This window comes from Mobula birostris, chromosome 13 (genome assembly GCF_030028105.1).
Source record: "Mobula birostris isolate sMobBir1 chromosome 13, sMobBir1.hap1, whole genome shotgun sequence".
NCBI lineage: Eukaryota > Metazoa > Chordata > Chondrichthyes > Myliobatiformes > Myliobatidae > Mobula > Mobula birostris.
Window position 1 is genome coordinate 88,996,489 of NC_092382.1, and position 16,851 is coordinate 89,013,339.

Consider the following 16,851-nt stretch of genomic DNA (forward strand, 5'->3'; position numbering starts at 1 on the left):
GGAGCCATTAACTCTGGGGTTTTATTGGATTTTTCCCTCCCTGTCTCGGAATAATCTTCGGTATTCCCTTTCTGGATCTCAGGGCATAGAGAGCCTCCCCTTCCCTGTCGCTGCTGTTTTACCCGGCCCACTCCTGATCACAGTCACTGTCCTCAAACAGGGTCAGTTTGCAGACATGGGTTCGGGATCACTTGTTTCCCTATCAGTTCAAACTTTAGACTGATGTTCCTGCCTTTCTCTCCTATCTCGGCCTTGGTTTGCTTAAGTTGTTTTTCCTGCTCTCGTTTACGGTGCCCATCCACCCATTCACACTCCACTTTCAGCATCTCCCAACCTTTGGCGTTCCTTCTGCAGTACATACCTCTATCCTTTTCTCACATGCATTATTCCTCCAACTTGCTAATTGGGTTGCCGTAACTGGGTTGCCAAACCAGCAGAAATGGATCACTCAGTTGGAGTCTGGATTACTAGAACTAAGAAAGTTTTATTAAAGAAACAAGCAACACAGTACTCTAATCAAAAGGATAATAAATGCAACAGTTCAGCAATGATAAACACACATGTGCACAGAATTAAGATAACAGGATCAATCAAGCTCTATCATTGTCTAGGGGTAAATGACCAGTTTCAAAGTGACGCAAAGTTCAGTTCAATTTAGTTCAGTTCAGTTCGCGGTAATCGCTGCCAGTGGGGGGAAGGAGAGAGAGAACAAAACGAATGAATATTCAAGGCTTCCACACAGACCTTTGCAGTCAGCTGTCGGGCGAGTCCTTTGTGATGTCATCTGAGGTCACCAACCGTGACCCCTTCGTTTCCAGATATGATCGTTTCTCTGCGGTGAACCTGGCACCCAGGCAAGGGTGGACACACACCAGGTTCCCGCCGATCGTCCCTTTCCACCCTGTGCGTTTATGGCCCGGTACTTCCCACCGACTTGTGAGAGACGCACCGCTTCCAGGGTCTCGTTACCTCGAGTGTCGTGTGTGTCCTGCCTTAGCAAGCCTGTCCCTTTTTATCCCCCTGCTGGGGTATTGCCTGTCCATCACTTCAAACAGTTCAGGCTTCAAAGGGGGAGCCGATCTTGACAGCTCTCCTTCCCCCTCATTAACATCTCCAAGTGCTGCTTGTTTTCCTTATCTCTCTCTCTCCTGAAGACAGGTGGCAGACCAACTGCTGATCCCACCGGTGCCAGCACAGGACAGCTAACATCTTAATCTATGTGTATTCTCGTCACATAATAATATACTGGTCCACTTCACATCTGACTTTTCCTTCCATTCCCTTTTCAACAATTTCCACTTCTTTCTACAGTTCTTTTTCCATATCAAATTTGCTGCTTGTTCTCATGAGGTAATATCCCACCACAGTCTGCTTGGCACTACCTACATTGGGATCCTGTTCGTGACTCCAAATTTTGGCGAGTCGGGTAAAGGAAAACCCCAAGGCATTTTTCAATTATGTGAAGAGAAAAAGGATGACAGGAGTGAAGGTAGGACCGATTGGAGATAAAGGTGGGAAGATGTGCCTGGATGCTGTGGAAGTGAGCGAGGTCCTCATTGTATACTTCTCTTCGGTATTCACCAATGAGAGGGAACTTGATGATGGTGAGGACAATATCAGTAAGGTTGATGTTCTGGAGCATGTTGGTATTAAGGGAGAGGAAGTGTTCAAGTTGTTAAAATACATTAGGACGGATAAGTCCCCGGAGCCTGATGGAATATTCCCCAGGCTGCTCCACGAGGCGAGGGAAAAGATTGCTGAGTCTCTGACTAGGATCTTTATGTCCTCGTTGTCCATGGGAATAGTACCGGAGGATTGGAGGGAGGCGAATGTTGTCCCCTTGTTCAGAAAAGGTAGTAGGGATAGTCTGGGTAATTATAGATCAGTGAGCCTTACGTCTGTGGTGGGAAGCTGTTGGAAAAGATTCTCAGAGTTAGAATCTCTGGGCATTTAGAGAATCATGGTCTGATCAGGGACAGTATGCATGGATTTGTGAAGGGCAGATCGTGTCTAACAAGCCTGATAGAGTTCTTTGAGGAGGTGACCAGGCATATAGATGAGGGTAGTGCAGTGGATGTGATCTATATGGATTTTAGTAAGGCATTTGACAAGGTTCCACACGGTAGGCTTATTCAGAAAGTCAGAAGGCATGGGATCCAGGGAAGTTTGGCCAGGTGGATTCAGAATTGGCTTGCCTGCAGAAAGCAGGGGGTCGTGGTGGAGGGAGTACATTCAGATTGGAAGATTGTGACTAGTGGTGTCCCATAAGGAACTATTCTGGGACCTGTACTTTTCGTGATTTTTATTAACGACCTGGATGTAGGGGTAGAAGGGTGGGTTGGCAAGTTTGCAGATGACACAAAGGTTGGTGGTGTTGTAGGTAGTGTAGAGGATTGTCGAAGATTGCAGAGAGACATTAACAGGATGCAAAAGTGGGCTGAGAAGTGCCAGATGGAGTTCAAACCAGAGAAGTGTGAGGTGGTACACTTTGGATGGAAAATTCCAAGGCAGAGTACAAAGTAAATGGCAGGATACTTGGTAGTGTGGAGGAGTGGAGGGATCTGGGGGTACATGTCCACAGATCCCTGAAAGTTGCATCACAGGTGGATAGGGTAGTTAAGAAAGCTCATGGGGTGTTAGCTTTCATAAGTCAAGGGATAGAGTTTAAGGTTTGCAATGTAATGATGCAGCTCTATAAAACCCTGGTTAGGCCACACTTGGAGTACTGTGTCCAGTTCTGGTCACCTCACTATAGGAAGGATGTGAAAGCATTGGAAAGGGTACAGAGGAGATTTACCAGGATGCTGCCTGGTTCAGATAGTATGCATTATGATCAGAGATTAAGGGAGCTAGGACTTTACTCTTTGGAGAGAAGGAGGATGAGAGGAGACAAGATAAGGTTGTCAAGATAATAAGAGGAATAGATAGAGCCTCTTCCCCAGGGCACCACTGCTCAATACAAGAGGACATGGCTTTAAGGTAAGGGGTGGGAAGTTCAAGGGGGATATTAGAGGAAGGTTTTTTACTCAGAGAGTGGTTGGTGCGTGGAATGCACTGCCTGAGTCAGTGGTGGAGGCAGATACACTAGTGAAGTTTAAGAGTCTACTAGACGGGTATATGGAGGAATTTAAGGTGGGGGCTTATATGGGAGGCAGGATTTGAGGGTCAGCACAACATTGTGGGCTGAAGGGCCTGTACTGTGCTGTACTATTCTATGTTCTATGTTCTACGTTAAAGTTGAATCTGATTAAAACTCGGGAGACCAGCTTCTTATCGTCACACAGTTTATTGTGCATTCTCCTGCAGGAGTTTGAGACCCAGTTGTCAAAGGGAAGGCATGTAAGCACTGCCACCATCTGACAAGTGGAATGACTTAGTCAGGTTACAGCCGTATATTTCTACATAGTAAGCCCCATACATGACTATTGAAAGATGTTATTTAAACTGTTACACCCACCAAGTCTGTTGGTGCAAAACCTAATTAATTAGATAAGAGAGTTGGCTAAATCAAGGTTTTAATTACAGATGGATGTACTTTATCAATCATTCCCTTTGCAAGGCCCTGATTTACTTATAGACAGATGTTCATTCCTGTTCTTATCAGTGAGTCCTCCTCCGTTTACTCAAACGAGGGTACAATGTGTAATGTTATCAGCTAATGAGAGTACAATGTATAATGTTATCAGCTCTCAGTGTGTCTCTCTGCAAGCTGCAGAGAACTGGTAATGAGCCTGTCTTAACGAACCGCTGAAGACAGAGTTTACTTCAGTTTAAAAATTCCTATTCAGTCCCAATTATTCTTTTAGCCAGATTACATAGGTTCAAAATGATTCTGTTAGTATATTCTCAATTCCTCAGGAGGGTTCAGGGGAAATATTTATGTACAATACAGAAATTGGTGCTATCTGTGTGTATTGTGACGATGCAAAAGTTGCTGTAGAATTTACAAGTGGGAAGAAGTGGAGTGATATTTGGAAATCTGACTTTTTAGAGTGTAATTTAGCAAGCAATCCACACATGGACAATGTGCAAAAGCTCTGTTGAGAAAATCCTTCAATTACCCGTTACAGGCCTGCAACATAGGTTGTGTGAGAGTGCAGATGAACTCGATCGAACCCAGAGGAGATCAAAGTTCTTATCAACAATAATTTGTTAGCTGTTAAAATGACTACCTCTCTATATAAAATTCACTGTGCACATGTTATCACTGGGTTAAAAATATGTACAGTACAAGGTTTATGTGTACACTGGATATTTCTAATAAGAGGGGACAAAACCCCAAGGGAGGGAGGAAAAGAAGGCACGATGCAGCGCGCATGGCCTCTCCAGTGAATGATATCGGTGTTTGTAAGTAGGATGCCATGTGCCATTCTGATTTGATGGAGATAGGCGTGAGAAGCACAGTGGAACATCTGGAGAAACTTCTGAAATGCCTGGTTCACTGCCGCTGCTACTGTGCGATTGAGAATCTCCAGAGGGGAAGGCCCCAAATCCTCGGCTTTGCCTGTTTCTGGCTGCCGGGGCTGGGGTCGAAGCGTTCGGCAGAGATGTTGCTTGGTGCTCAGTGTCGGAGGGTTGGTCGGAGGATCGAAGTTTTTGGATGGACTCAGAGTCGGACTGTGGTCGGGTGCTTCCAGGATGCTGCATCACTGGAAGCTCATGGCAGGGATAGTTTTCTTCCTTCGACCATCTGCGTGAGATGATGGGACTTTCGAGAGACTTTGAGACTTCTTTTTTTACCGTGCCCATGGTATGTTCTTTATCAAATTACAGTTTGCTTTGCACTGTTGTAACTATATGTTATAATTATGTGGTTTTTGTCAGTTTTTCAGTCTTGGTCTGTCTTGTGTTTCTGTGATATCACACTGGAGGAGCATTTTATCATTTCTTAATGCATGCATTACTAAATGACAATAAAAGAGGACTGCGTGTCCCCATAATCTAATCTAATCTAACATTGGTGGGAAGGTGGGGAGACCTTCAGTGTCCCTCATGCCCTCACTTACAAGATATGCATCCAGCTGCAGCTTGTAACCCTGCACTTTAAGGAGTTGGAACTTGAAATGGACGAATTCCGGATCATCCAGAAGATGGAGGAGGTGATAGATATGACATGAAGAGAGGTGAGTTACACCCAAGGTGCAGGACACAGGAAACTGGGTGAGAGTCAGCAAGGGGAATGAGGTTAAATATTCATCGCAGAGTACTCTTGTGGCAATCCCACACAACAACAGGTGGACCACTTTAGAAACTGTTGGGGGATTACCTGGCAAAGGAAAGTCAAAGGGGTGAAAGGGGATTCGATATTTAGGGGAATAGAACAAAAGGGGACTAATATCCTCGTGGTAAGGCTTGTTAGTGCCAGTGTGGGGGGAGGGGGTGATGTGGTTAAAATAAGTTGCAGGGGGAATGGGAGCCAGAATGATAGAACAGATAGTGGAGAGGGTGATATGAATTGAATTGACTTTATTACATACATCTTTCATATACATGAGGAGTAGAAATCTTTACGTTACATCTCTGTCTAAATGTGCAATGTGTAATTTATTATAAATAGTTTGTACATAGAACAGTCAATATAACACAGAAGTGCAATTGTATCAGCATGAATTAATCAGTCTGATGGCCTGGTAGAAGATGATGTCCCGGAGCCTGTTGGTCCTTTTGCTGTGGTACCGTTTCCTGGATGGTAGCAGCAGGAACAGTTTGTGGTTGTGGTGAATTGGGTCCCCAATATCCTTTGGGCCTTTTTTATACACTTGTCTCTGTAAATGTCCTGAATTGTGGCAAGTTCACATCTGCAGATATGCTGGGCTGTCTGCACCACTCTCTGCAGGTTCCTGCGATTATGGGAAGTACAGCTCCCATACCAGGCAGTGATGCAGCCAGTCAGGATGCTCTCAATTGTGTCCCTCTAGAAAGTTCTTTGGATTTGGGGCCCCATCCCAAACTTCTTCAGCCGTCTGAGGTGAAAGAGGAGCTGCTGTGCTCTTTTCACAACACAGCCGGTACGTACAGACCATGTGAGTTCCTCAGTGATGTTTATGCCGAGGAACTTAAATCTGTTCACCCTCTGAACCCCAGATCCACTGATGTCAATAGGGGTTAGCCTGTCTCCATTCCTCCTGTCGTCCACAATCAGCTCCTTTCTTTGTGTGACAATGAGGGAGAGTTTGTTTTCTTGACACCAGTCGGATGTTGTTCAGACCTCAGATAGAGTCAGCAATCAAATGTTTGAGCATGGTGCGATGAATGTGCTGAGCTGTGTATATCACAATGCAAGAAACATGGTAGGAAAGCCAGATGAGCGCAGACAGGGAATTATGATGTTGTCGCCATCATTGGGACTTGGTTGCCCCCAACAGTCTGAGGGATTTAGAGGAACAAATTTGTAGGGAGATCACAGACTGTGCCAACAAAGGCTGATTCAGTAAGTGATTTTAAATTTCCAGTTATTGACTGGGACTCCCACACTGTGAAAGGACTAGATGGGGTAGAGTTTGTCAAATGTGCCCTTAATCAGTAAGTAGAATTCCTGACATAGAAGTGTCCAATAATCTTCTAGGAAATGATCCAGGGCTGGTGACAGAAATTACACAGATCCCTGAAAGTTGCCTCTCAGATAGATAGGGCAGTTAAGAAAGCTTATGGAGTCTTAGGTTTCATAAGTCGAGGGATAGAGTTTAAGAGTCGCGAGGTAATGATGTAGCTCTATAAAACTCTGGTTCGGACACACTTGGAGTACTATGTCCAGTTCTGGTCGCCTCACTATGGGAAGGATGTGGAAGCATTGGAAAGGGTACAGAGGAGATTTACGGGGATGCTGCCTGGTTTAGAGAGTATGCATTATGATCAGAGATTAAGGGAGCTAGGGCTTTACTCTCTGGAGAGAAGGAGAATGAAAGGAGACATGATAGAGGGACACAAGATATTAAGAGGAATAGATAGACTGGATAGCCAGCGCCTCTTCCCCAAGGCACCACTGCTCAATACAAGAGGACAGGACTTTAAGGTAAGGGGTGGGAAGGTCAAGGGGGATATTAGAGGAAGGTTTTTTACTCAGAGAGTGGTTGGTGCATGGAATGCACTGCCTGGGTAATTGGTGGAGGCAGATACACTAGTGAAATTTAAGAGACTACGAGACAGGTATATGGAGAAATTTAAGGTCGGGGTGGGGGTTATATGGGAGGCAGGGTTAAAGAGTCGTCACAACATTGTGGGCCGAAGGGCCTGTACTGTGCTGTACTGTTCTATGTTCTATGTTCTATAATGCCATGAGATTCAAAGTAAATATGGAAAAAGAGAGGTCTGGACCATGGGCTGAGATTCTAAATTGGAGAAAGGTTAAATTTGTTGGTATCAGAAAGGATCTGACATTTGTGGTTTGGGACAGGCTGTTTTCTGACAAAGGAGTACTTGGTAAGTGGGAGGCCTTAAGAAGTGAAATTTTGAGGGTGTCTAGTTTGTATGTTCCTGCCAAAATAAAAGTTGAAAGGTAACTGGTGCAGGGTATCTTGGTTTTCAAGAGATATTGAGACTCCGGATATTTTGTTCATCTAAATGCCTCAGTCTGTTGGATGCGACCAAGACTCATTAATGCTACAATATCATGATTCCACGTTCTGAGATCATCTGACTTTTTTTTAATCATCTTCTGTTGGTTTCTAAAAGCTTTCCAATAGATTTTGCTCTTTTGTTTGCCCTCTCTCTGGCTTTTACGTTGGCTTTGGCTTCTCATTTCAGCCACGGTTGTGTCCTCCTGTCTTTCCAATGCTTCCGCTTCTTTGGGATGTATCAATCACTCAGCTTCCAAACTGCTTCCAGAAACTCCAGCCATTGCTGCTCTGTTGTCACTCCTACCTTTTCCCTTCCAAACAAGTCTGGCCAGCTTCTCCGTCATAGAAACATGGAGATATTCAGTACAGAAGCAGGCTATTTGGCCCATCTAGTCCATGCCAGAAAAACATTCAAGCTGTCTACTGCAACTGCCTGCACCAGGACCGTCTCCCTCCATACCCCTACCATCCAGGCTCCCATCCAAACATCTTTTAAATGGTGAAACTGAGCTCATATTCACCACATGTGCTGGCATCTCGATCCACACTCTCGCGACTATTTCAGTAAAGAGCTTTTTCAAATATTCCCATTAAATTTTCACCTTCCACATTTATCCATGACTTCTTGTTGTCATCTCACTCAACGTCTGTGGAAAAAGCTGCTCGCATTTACCCTATCTGTACCCTCATAATTGTGTATACTTCTAAGAAATCCTCAAAGCAATGTATAATTTCCTTGTATATGTTTAGAGTCTTTTTTAGGTGTATAAGATGATGAGGGGCATTGATCATGTGGATAGCCAGAGGGTTTTTTTTCCCAGGGCTGAAATGGCTATCATGAGGGGGCAGAGTTTTAAGCTGCTTGGAAATAGATACCGAGGGGATGTCAGAGGTAAGGTTTGTACACAGAGAATGGTGGGTGTGTAGAATGCACTGCTGGCTACTTGTGTGAGAATGTTTCAGTTACTGTGGAGCCAGAAGCCCATGCAGCTCAGTGGGAACAGAGAATAATACCAATGGAGAGAGTCAGACTGAGCCAGGTCACAGATTGGAGATGGCAGAAATGCCCCATTCTTATAGAGACAGGAAAAGCATCAGACAATTTGATCATCAATCCAGATACCAACACTGTGCCCAGTGAGAAGATTTCTCTCTCCAACTTGGGTTGAACCTCACTGTAACACTGTGATGTCAGATCACCCCTTGGCAACTCAAGTGATGTCAGCTGAAATGTTGTCCTTCACCCATTGATGGATTTTGTAAATATTTTTACAGGTTAAAAATGACAAGGAATTTATCTACAGGAATCTCGAACACAACATGGATAATGAAATAGGTTTTCAAAGCTTGCAGAGAGATTTAGGCCAGTTAGAAGATTGGGCTGAAAGATGGCAAATGGAGTTTAATGCTGAAAAATGTGAGGTGCTACATTTTGGTAGGACTAATCAAAATAGGACATACATGGTGAATGGTAGGGCATTGAAGAATGCTGTAGAACAGAGGGATCTAAGAATAATGGTGCATAGTTCCCTGAAGGTGGAATCTCATGTCGATAGGGTGATGAAGAAAGCTTTTGGTATGCTGTCCTTTATTAATCAGAGCATTGAGTATAGAAGTTGGGGTGTAATGTTGAAATTGTATAAGGCATTGGTATGGCCAAATTTGGAGTATTGTTACAGTTCTGGTCACCGAGTTACAGGAAAGATGTCAGCAAAATTGAGAGAGTGCAGAGAAGGTTTACTAAAATGTTGCCTGGGTTTCATCTCCTAAGTTACAGAAAAAGGTTGAACAAGTTAGGTCTTTATTCTTTGGAGCATAGAAGGTGGAGGGGGGACTTGATAGAGGTATTTAAAATTATGAGGGGGATAGATAGAGTTGACGTGGATAGGCTTTTTCCATTGAGAATGGGGGAGATTCACACAAGAGGACATGAGTTGAGAGTTAAAGGGCAAAAGTTTAGAGGTGAGATGAGGGGGAACTTCTTTACTCAGAGAGTGGTAGCTGCGTGGAACGAGCTTCCAGCAGAAGTGGTTGAGGCAGGTTTGATGTTGTCATTTAAAGTTAAATTGGATAGATATATGGACAGGGGAAAGGAATGGAGGGTTATAGGTTGGATGCAGGTCGGTGGGACTAGGTGAGAGTAAGAGTTCGGCATGGACTAGAAGGGCCGAGATGGCCTGTTTCGGTGCTGTAATTATTATATGGTTATATGGTTAATATGTCAGTTTTGCGGTTCAGATATTTAAGAAGTGGAACAAGGGATTCACTCAATCATCCTTCCTGCTCAGACTGTAGGGAGGCATTCACTCAACTGACTGGCAAATCTGTCATTTTACACAGGGGAGAACCCATTCATCTGCTCAGACAGTAGGGGTAGATTCACTCGGTCATCTCAACTGAAGGTACATCAGCAAGTTCCCACTGGGACAGGCCATTCATCTGTTCTGTGTGTGTGAGGAGGGATTCAGTCAGTCTTCCCACCAGTGGACACACCAGTCAATTCACACTAGGCAGAGGCTGGTCATCTGCTGAATTTGTGGGGAAGAATTCACTTAGTCATCTGACCTAATAGCTCCCCAGCATGTTCACACTGGAGAGAGGCCATTCACCTGCACAGACTGTGGGAAGGGATTCACTCAGGCAGCTAACCTACTGAAACACCAGCGAGTTCACACGGGAGAGAGGCCGTTCACCTGCTCAGTCTGTGGGAAGACATTCACTCAATCATCCAACCTACAGATGCACCAGCGAATTCACACTGGGAAGAAGCCATTCACCTGCTCAGAATGTGGGAAGGGATTCACTCGGGCAGATAGCCTACTGAAACACCAGCGAGTTCACACGGGAGAGAGGCCATACACCTGCTCAGACTGTGGAAAGGGATTCACTCACTCATCTGATCTGCTGTCATGGCAGCGATTTCACACTGGAGAGAGGCCATTCATGTGCTCAGACTTTGGGAAGAGATTCTCTCAGCCAAATCAACCAAATGTGCATCATTGAGTTCACACTGGGGAGAGGTGGTTCACCTGCTGTGAATGTGGGAAGGGATTCACTCAGTCATCTAACCTTGTGACACACTACCAGGTTCACATTGGGGAGAAAGTTTCAATAAGCTGCATGCTGGATATTTGTCCATCACCGTTGCTGAATGCAATTTTGAGAGTGACTGTCAGTGCTGAACTCTGCAATTATTGCTGCTGCTCACCACACCCAGTTCTGCACCCTGGTCACTGGGCATGGGAGGAGTTTCTTCTGCTGCATATTCACCTTTAATGGGACTGGAGTTTAACATTCTGGATTTGTGACAAATAAATCAGTTCTATTTTAAACTCTGTCTCCAGAACTTTGCGAATTTATAATACACCCAGTGTGCAGTAGAGAGTCAACTCAGGCCAGCTGGACCCTGCCAGTGATTCTGTTCCATGACAGTCCTTTTCAATCCTCCCTTGTTGTTCATCTCTCACTCTCCCTGTGGTGATGGTTTTGAAACAGTCACCACTCTGTGGGTGAAGTGGTTTCCCTTGAATTTTCTGCAGAATGAAGAAGTCGAGCTGACTGCAGTTCTGTCTGAGATATTCTTTAATCTCTGGGCTGAGGAAAAATGACACTGGTCGTTAACCTCCTTATTGACGGCTCATTTCCACATTATGGGTCATTTTCCCTGCTTCTAAATCGACAACATAACTTGATCAGCAGACCTTACCGACTGTTAGTAGAGCAGGCACTTCCGAAAAATTATGAGGCACTCGAAACACAGGAAAAAACAGAGCTCTGCAGGCGGTGAGCACATGTCGTCACAGCCGTCTAAAACTCAGCAATATCATCTGCTCTTATCAACCTAACAGATATTATTGCGGATGCATAAATTAGCAATCAGTGTGATCAATAGTTCCTCGGACTCACAGCACGGGAACTGCAATTTAAAAATTTAGCTCTGTTAATGATGAATAAGTATGTACCGCACGATCTCCATGTCTGAAGGCAGCGAAGCCTTGAATTCTAATCCTGCTACGAAACAGAAACTACAAAGAGTGCGTCTTTAGAATGTTACATACATAGAAACATAGAAAACCTACAGCACAATACAGGCCCTTCGGCTCACAAAGCTGTACCGAACCTGAACTTGCCTTCGAAATTACCTTGGGTTACTCATAGCCCTCCATTTTCCTAAGCTCCATGTACCCATGCAGGAGTCTCTTAAAAGAGCCTATCGTATCCGCCAACACCCTGGAGTATTGATTTATTCCCTTTCCGTCAGATCAGCGACACCCCATGTGTCTCATTCGTAATACTGTACCGTACTGTCTAATGAAACAATGAAACCATCAAGATTGCAGGAACATTTCCATAAATGACACACTGAAAATGCTACTGATGGTTTTACTCAGTTCCGGGAGATGAAAGAAGATTTGAAAAGCGTCGTACACTCGAGTCATTTGCAAGGAAAGCTACAAATGACTTTGATCGTGGTCTCATTGCTTCTTATAACATTTCCAAAATGATAGCAACAGTGTGCAAAATCTCATCCAATTAGTGAAAGATTAATAACACCTGCCATATCAGGTACTCACCACTGTTCTCAAAATGGATACCGGTATTTTATAATCGATTCCTCTGACTAAGAACTCTGTAGCTCGTCATCTTGATGAAATGAGTAAGGACATTGAGTATCACTATGCACAGAGCTACAAAATAAAGCAGAATTTGGGAGCCAACTGTATGAGTCAACTGAGCGAGACAACGAGGCATTGATAATGGCATCTGCACGATTCATCAAAAATGGAAATATTGATCAGGAGATTCTCAACTGGAAAAAGTTGAAAACAGATATCAACGGAGAATCAGTCCACGATGAGCTCAAAGTGAAATTGATAACAAAACTATTCTGATTAGGAACATGATTTCTTGTGCAACGGATGGGCCACCATATATGACAGGTCGCCATGCTGGTTTAGTGGAATTTATGAAAATGAAATTGCAAGTCTATTGTGTCATTTATCGTCAACATCCCGCACTACCCTACGGGGCACAGTTACTGTGAAAGCTAGGTTTAAAGATAAATAAAAAGTTAAAGCAGAATAACTTTACTCACATTAGCATATGGTAGCCACGTGTTTACACTATGGGGGCGATGGAAAGTATATCGGGCCTAAGAGAGGCGAGCATGGCAAGTATGAAGGTGTTTCAGAAAGGCGTCCGCAAGTATGGGGGCGTTGGTCTGAAAGGGTCGGGAAGCACTGCTACAGAAGAAAGAGTTAGCCAATGGATAAGCATCACTGTCCATGGATGAGATCCCCACCATCTGCGTAGACCGAGAACGCATCCGACGACAGGCTCAAAATTGGAAACGTCTTCCCAGAAACTGAATGTTTCCTTGTGGTAATACAGGTCCAGGTGGTTAAGACAAAAACATCAAAAAAATGCACAATAAAAGACTGAAATGTTCAAGACGATAAAAGCAGAATATGCCATGTGAAACCAGAAACTATCCCACACATCACAGGATCCTGCAACAGTTTAATTCAATCTGATTACTTACAATCAAGTGACAAACATCTTTCATCAAAATCTTGCTTTAAGATACAAAATCATGAATTATAAACTCAATCCTGATCCAGTTTAAGAGTCAGGGCCCTAGAGTTTTATTATGACCGATCCATTATTAGAGATCGGATAACACATGATACCCGTCCGATATAATATTACAGGATAAACAATTTATTTAATAGGAATGACCATTCCAAATACACAGAGCACACTGAAATTAATAAGTGAAATACACCGGAAATATGCTGACTTGAAAGAGGAAAATGAACGACTATCGGTGCATGAACAGAGTATACATTGTCCCAGTTGTAATATATACGACTGGTATCATCCCAAAATCACTAGACAATTCGACCGGCAGGACAATATTTATGTAAACCTCCAGAAAGCTACGACACCCAACACGACTAGACTGTAAATTCGTGTTGACTTTTTTTTCATTTAGTTCTTATGCAAAAGACTAAAGTAACTAATGAGTTGCATTTTTGCCGGTTTGTTCTTGAATGTCCCCAGAACCTGTCTCGCTTTCTCAGACCGAAAAGGGTCTGGCGGTGACGAGGGCGGGGATATGGTGTAAAACTGAAAATAAAAGGGAGGATGAGTTTAATAATCGGTAGGAGAGGAGGTGGCGGGGTGCGGGTGTCGGAGACTCTGTTCCTGTGCTGTGTTCCTTCGGGCTCGAAACCAGATTTACTCTCCCCGCTGCCACGTTCTTCGATGATCATTGGTTCTGTAGAGTCAAGATCGAAAACATTGCGACCGCCTCCGAGAAGAGCTTGGATATGTTGTCTGTTAATTCTTTGAATAATTGACGTGAGCGGATATTTCGCGGCGCTGATGATTTTTTCTCTGAACTTGCACTGAGTTACCCGATAAATAAACGTGTTTGTGCAGCAACTTAATATCATCAGCATGTCTCCGGTGTGTTGAAAAATGTATTCAGAATCGTTGTAATTATTTTGATCCAATCCGGCAATGGCGTTGTAAAGGAATTCGGCAACACTCACCGACCACAGGAGGCAGAAGCTTCCGGAGGTGGTGAGAAGTAAGATCACAGACCTCCTCCTGCTCTCCATCTCCGGGTCACTGCGGTTCTCCGCCTTGCTCTGACCCCTCAGCCCCTCACGGACGCGACTGGTCACTAAAATGTGTCTGACTGTCAGGGCGTTGAACAGTATTAACACGAACGGGAGTGATGGCGTTAGGACGGTAGAAAGCCGGTCATATCCCACCCACCCGGGATCCGTATAGTAGCCCGGTATTTCAATACAGTCCCGGGGTATATTGTCAACCACATTCACAGGACGATATATGAAGAATTCGGGCACATTATTACGACAGAGCAGAACGCCGGTTGTTGTCAGAACCACAGCCGCAGTTTTCCCGGCGCAATATTTTATTTTCCACTTCTGGCAACAAATGTCGACAAACCGATCAAACGTAACAGTGACGGTGAACCAGACAGAACAGTCTGTGACTGCCTCTCCCAGGACAGAGATCACACTGCACACGGGGGTGATGTCCAGGAAAGTCCCGGGGAAGTAATAATAACCGACCTGCCACAATATCACCGCAAACACGATGGTCAGTAGATCCGCCGCTGCCGTGGCCACCAGGTAGCGAGTGGTGCGGGTGGAGAGGCCGCACTTTCCCCGGGACAGGATCACCGTCGCCACTAAATTCACTGGGAAACAACAGAGAGAGCGAGTGAGTTACAGTCTGTCCGCTCCGTGGGTCTCGGGGCAGGGACATGCTGGAAATGGAGAGCCGCTCAATTCCCGGAGGTTTAAAACGCGGAAGGCGGGGATCGCCGGCGCCTCGAAGGTGCCGATGCCGGGAGAAACGTTCCGGTCCGGGGCGCTGCACGGAGGGCAGGGTTCGGGAAGGAGGCCGGGAACGCTTTGGAAAATCAGTGTAAATCTCTGTCCATCAGGTTTCTGACTGATATGCAAAGCCGAGAAAACCTCGGCAACTTTCTCAGCGACAGTGATTCCCGCGATCCGGTCACATCTGTTCACACTGTCCGGTACCGCTCAGCCCCGCTGTCTCCGACTTTGTCCACGGACAGTTTTCAAAGCTCGTTGCAGATTTACTTCCCCCGTTCGCAGGCATCGATCTCCTCCTCGGCTTCCGCCCACACGGGCCCGGCTCGGCTCGCTTATTTTAAATTCTGCAACTACTCTTCGCCGCGTCTCCTTCACACTCTGTCAGGGGATCGAATCAGAAAGTTCCCGTGTTGGTTTTATTTAATATTCTCCCTGACTTGCTCCGAATTACTGCGGCGTTACTCTAAATGCTCCGGTGCTGGTTGTTCCTGATCGGAGTGTCGCCTGTAACTTACCCCGTCTGACCGGTATCGGACCCCGCTGTGTCGGCTCTGAACTCCCGCTTCACTCCATCGATATCAGGGCGTGGAAACAAAAACCCACAGACACCCTCATTTACTTTTTCCAAACTCCCGAAACTCTCGGGATCTAATATACAGCCGGTGTCATTTTCAGGATATAAATGTACATTTTTTTTGTCAGTAACAGACTGGGGAATGTTGATTTGGTCCCTCAGCCAAATTGTTGACACAGTTCGGGAAGAACTGGACTCCGAGCGCCGGTCCCCACAGCATCGACTGGGGCATCCTGCAGGTCCAAGAAGGGTCGTTTTATTCCAGCGGCCACATATTTTAATTCCGCGTCCCATTCCCACTCTGATATGTCTATCCACAGCCTCCTCTACTGTCAAGATGAAGCCTCACTCACCGTCTGGGTACTCTCCAACCTGATGCACTGAATATTGACTTCCCTAACTTCCGTTAATGACCCTCCTCCACTTTAGACCCTATCCCTTATTTATTTATTTAATATATATTTTATTTTCCCTTTTTTCTCGCTCTCTTTTTTCTCCCTCTGTCCTTCTCACCATAACTCCCTGCCTGCTCTCCACCCTCCGGGCTCCCCTCCCACCTTCTTTCTCTCCAGGCCACCCGTCCCCTGATCCTCTCCCTTCTCCAGCCTCGTATCCCTTTTGCCAATCAACTTTCCATCTCTTAGATCCATCCCTCACCTCCTGTCTTCTATTATTTCGGATCTCCCCCTCCCCCTTCCCACTTTCAAATCTCTTACTATCTCTTCTTTCAGTTAGTCCTGACGAAGGATCTCAGCCCAAAACATCGACTGTACCTCTTCCTATAGATGCTGCCTGGCCTGCTGCATTCCACTAGCATTTTTTGTGTGTGTTTCTTGTTCCTCCAATTTGTTTTGAGCTGTGACAGTATTTTTTATCAGAATTAACCATGGAGACTAAAATTATCTGAGTTGAAATGTTGCCCTTCACCCACCTACGTGCTTTGTAAACTTTTAACAGTGCAGAAAAGGCAAAGGATTTGTGCATGGGAATCACAAACACAACAGCACATTCGTTCAGCTGTATCTGTCAGTTCAGAATCAACAAACTCATTCGTAAGACCAGTGATGTTGTGGGGATGGAACTGGACTCTCTCACGGTGGTGTCTGAAAAGAGGATGCTGTCCAGGTTGCATGCCATCTTGAACAATGTCTCCCATCCACTACATAATGTACTGGGTGGGCACAGGAGTACATTCAGCCAGAGACTCATTCCACCAAGATGCAACACGGAGCGTCATAGGAAGTCATTCCTGCCTGTGGCCATCAAACTTTACAACTCCTCCCTTGGAGGGTCAGACACCCTGAGCCAATAGACCGGTCCTGGACTTATTTCCTGGCATAATTTA

At 45.1% G+C, this 16,851-nt stretch overlaps 1 protein-coding gene across 1 annotated transcript in view; it reads left to right on the forward strand.

Moving 5' to 3' along the window:
* Window positions 1–16,851, forward strand: part of LOC140207134 (uncharacterized) — a 174,884-nt gene that overhangs the window by 142,928 nt on the left and 15,105 nt on the right. Inside the window, exon 4 of the mRNA XM_072275467.1 lies at window positions 10,157–10,364. Coding sequence (XP_072131568.1) covers window positions 10,157–10,364 — 208 coding nt within the window. The remainder of the gene's footprint in view (window positions 1–10,156; window positions 10,365–16,851) is intronic.